This window comes from Eurypyga helias, unplaced genomic scaffold (genome assembly GCF_000690775.1).
Source record: "Eurypyga helias isolate BGI_N326 unplaced genomic scaffold, ASM69077v1 scaffold43753, whole genome shotgun sequence".
In the NCBI taxonomy this organism is placed as follows: domain Eukaryota; kingdom Metazoa; phylum Chordata; class Aves; order Eurypygiformes; family Eurypygidae; genus Eurypyga; species Eurypyga helias.
Genome location: NW_010242707.1, coordinates 2,730 through 4,465, shown reverse-complemented (window position 1 = coordinate 4,465; position 1,736 = coordinate 2,730). Strand labels below are relative to the sequence as shown.

General features: G+C 46.1%; 1 protein-coding gene across 1 annotated transcript in view; it reads left to right on the top strand.

Annotated features, from left to right (window-relative positions):
- Positions 1–1,383, top strand: part of RXFP1 (relaxin/insulin-like family peptide receptor 1) — a gene marked incomplete at its 5' end in the record, with an annotated part of 17,683 nt that extends 16,300 nt beyond the window's left edge. The window contains one exon of the mRNA XM_010149159.1: positions 1,082–1,383. Coding sequence (XP_010147461.1) covers positions 1,082–1,383 — 302 coding nt within the window. The remainder of the gene's footprint in view (positions 1–1,081) is intronic.
- Positions 1,384–1,736: the final 353 nt, after the last annotated feature.

The window sequence follows — 1,736 nt, the reverse complement described above, 5'->3', positions numbered from 1 at the left end:
AGGGTGATCAGTGTTCCACATTAGAGAAAACAGATTAAACAATAATTACCCATTTCATAAAACTGAAGACATGACAAATGGTTGTCTAATTTAGAGACGTTTTAAACCCGGCCACATTTTTTTTTTCCTTTGGGGATACACTGTGACAGCTTTTGAACTAAGCATCTGCTTGTTTCCAAACCCACAGGCAATGAGATGGGCAGCAATAGGAATGCAATGATACTGCAAAGCCAGAGGAAGGGAGGGCGGGGTGGGGGGAAAGGGAGAGTGAATTAAGGTTTTTGTGTAGCTTGGAACCGTTGTATAATTGTTTTATAAATCAAACAATGCAATGGAGCGCACCCGCTAACCTCTTCCAGCACTCTTAATCATGTGCCTTCTCCACCTGTCCCTCAGGTGACTTATCTCCCAAACAGTAAGGATGAGAAGGGAATGCTGTTAAAATGTACAGACTGATACAGGCAGGAGAGCAGGAAACCTTCAGAAAGGAAGGCGATGTGAACACAGAAACTCTTATCAACAGGGCAAGAAGGAAATAAGGAGGATGTATACGATGCCCCTTGTGAGGAAAAGTACAGTCCTGGTGCAGAGGGGCAAACCAGCCTCCGAGAGGACACAGGAACTGGAGGATACTGCTTTCCAGGAGGATGGGACATCAGGGAGGTTGTTAGGATTGCATGTTACTAGTCTCATGGGAAGAGGACAGGGAACAGAGATCACAGGAGGAGATGGGGAGCAAAGCAAAGACAAAAGAGTTTAGGGCAAGAAAATGGGAGCTCTGCCAGAGCGTGTGCCAGGGCAGAGAGGGAGCTACGGTACAGAAAAGAGGAATAAAGGGAACTACTAGGAGGGTAAAAAATGTCAGATGTTGCAGGGAGTCCTGGAAACAGAGGGAAGTAAGAGGGCAGAGTGAGCCTAACAGTGAGAAGAAAAGTACCTATTGTGTAATTAGCTCAGCCTCGGAGCACAGGGCCACACCTCTTCTTTCCAGGAAGCTGTGCTGAATCAAGCACTTGCATTAATTAACGGGTACGAACACTGGAATGCATATTACAGCTTCCTTTCTTTTTCCCTCCCTAAGGTACCATAACTTCTTGGGTGGTGATTTTTATACTGCCAATAAATAGTGCTCTGAATCCTCTTCTCTACACTTTGACTACACGACCTTTCAAAGAAATGATTCATCAGGTTTGGTATAATTACAGACAAAGAAGATCCAAGAGAGGTAAAGGGAGTCAGAAAACATATGGTCCGTCATTCATTTGGGTAGAGATGTGGCCAATGCATGAGCTGACGCCAAAGGTAACGAAGCCTGTGCTCTGTACAGACTCCTCTGACGCTTCGGTGACTACGCAGTCAACACGGCTGAATTCATACACGTAAATACGCTTTGAATCTCCGTGGTGACATGGGCACTGTTAGCTTCACATCCTTACAGCGATGAGGAAGAGTGAGGGAGGCATGACACCGGGGCTCAGGTGACCCAAGGCAGGCAGAAGAGCGAGCAGTGTGTCTGTTCGAAGGTAGAACTGACACAACGATCATTTTACCATCTCACAACAGGACCTGACGCTTTGACAACTCTCCCTAGACCAGAAGGAGAAGTCAGTCGTTTGGTTTTCTTCTCCCAGGAGCATGGAAAGAAAATGTCATCTAAAACATCTCACCCTGAAAGCAGAATGTTTCAACATCATCTATCTTAAGGGGGGGGGGGGGGGGGGGTTGTTTCATTTAAT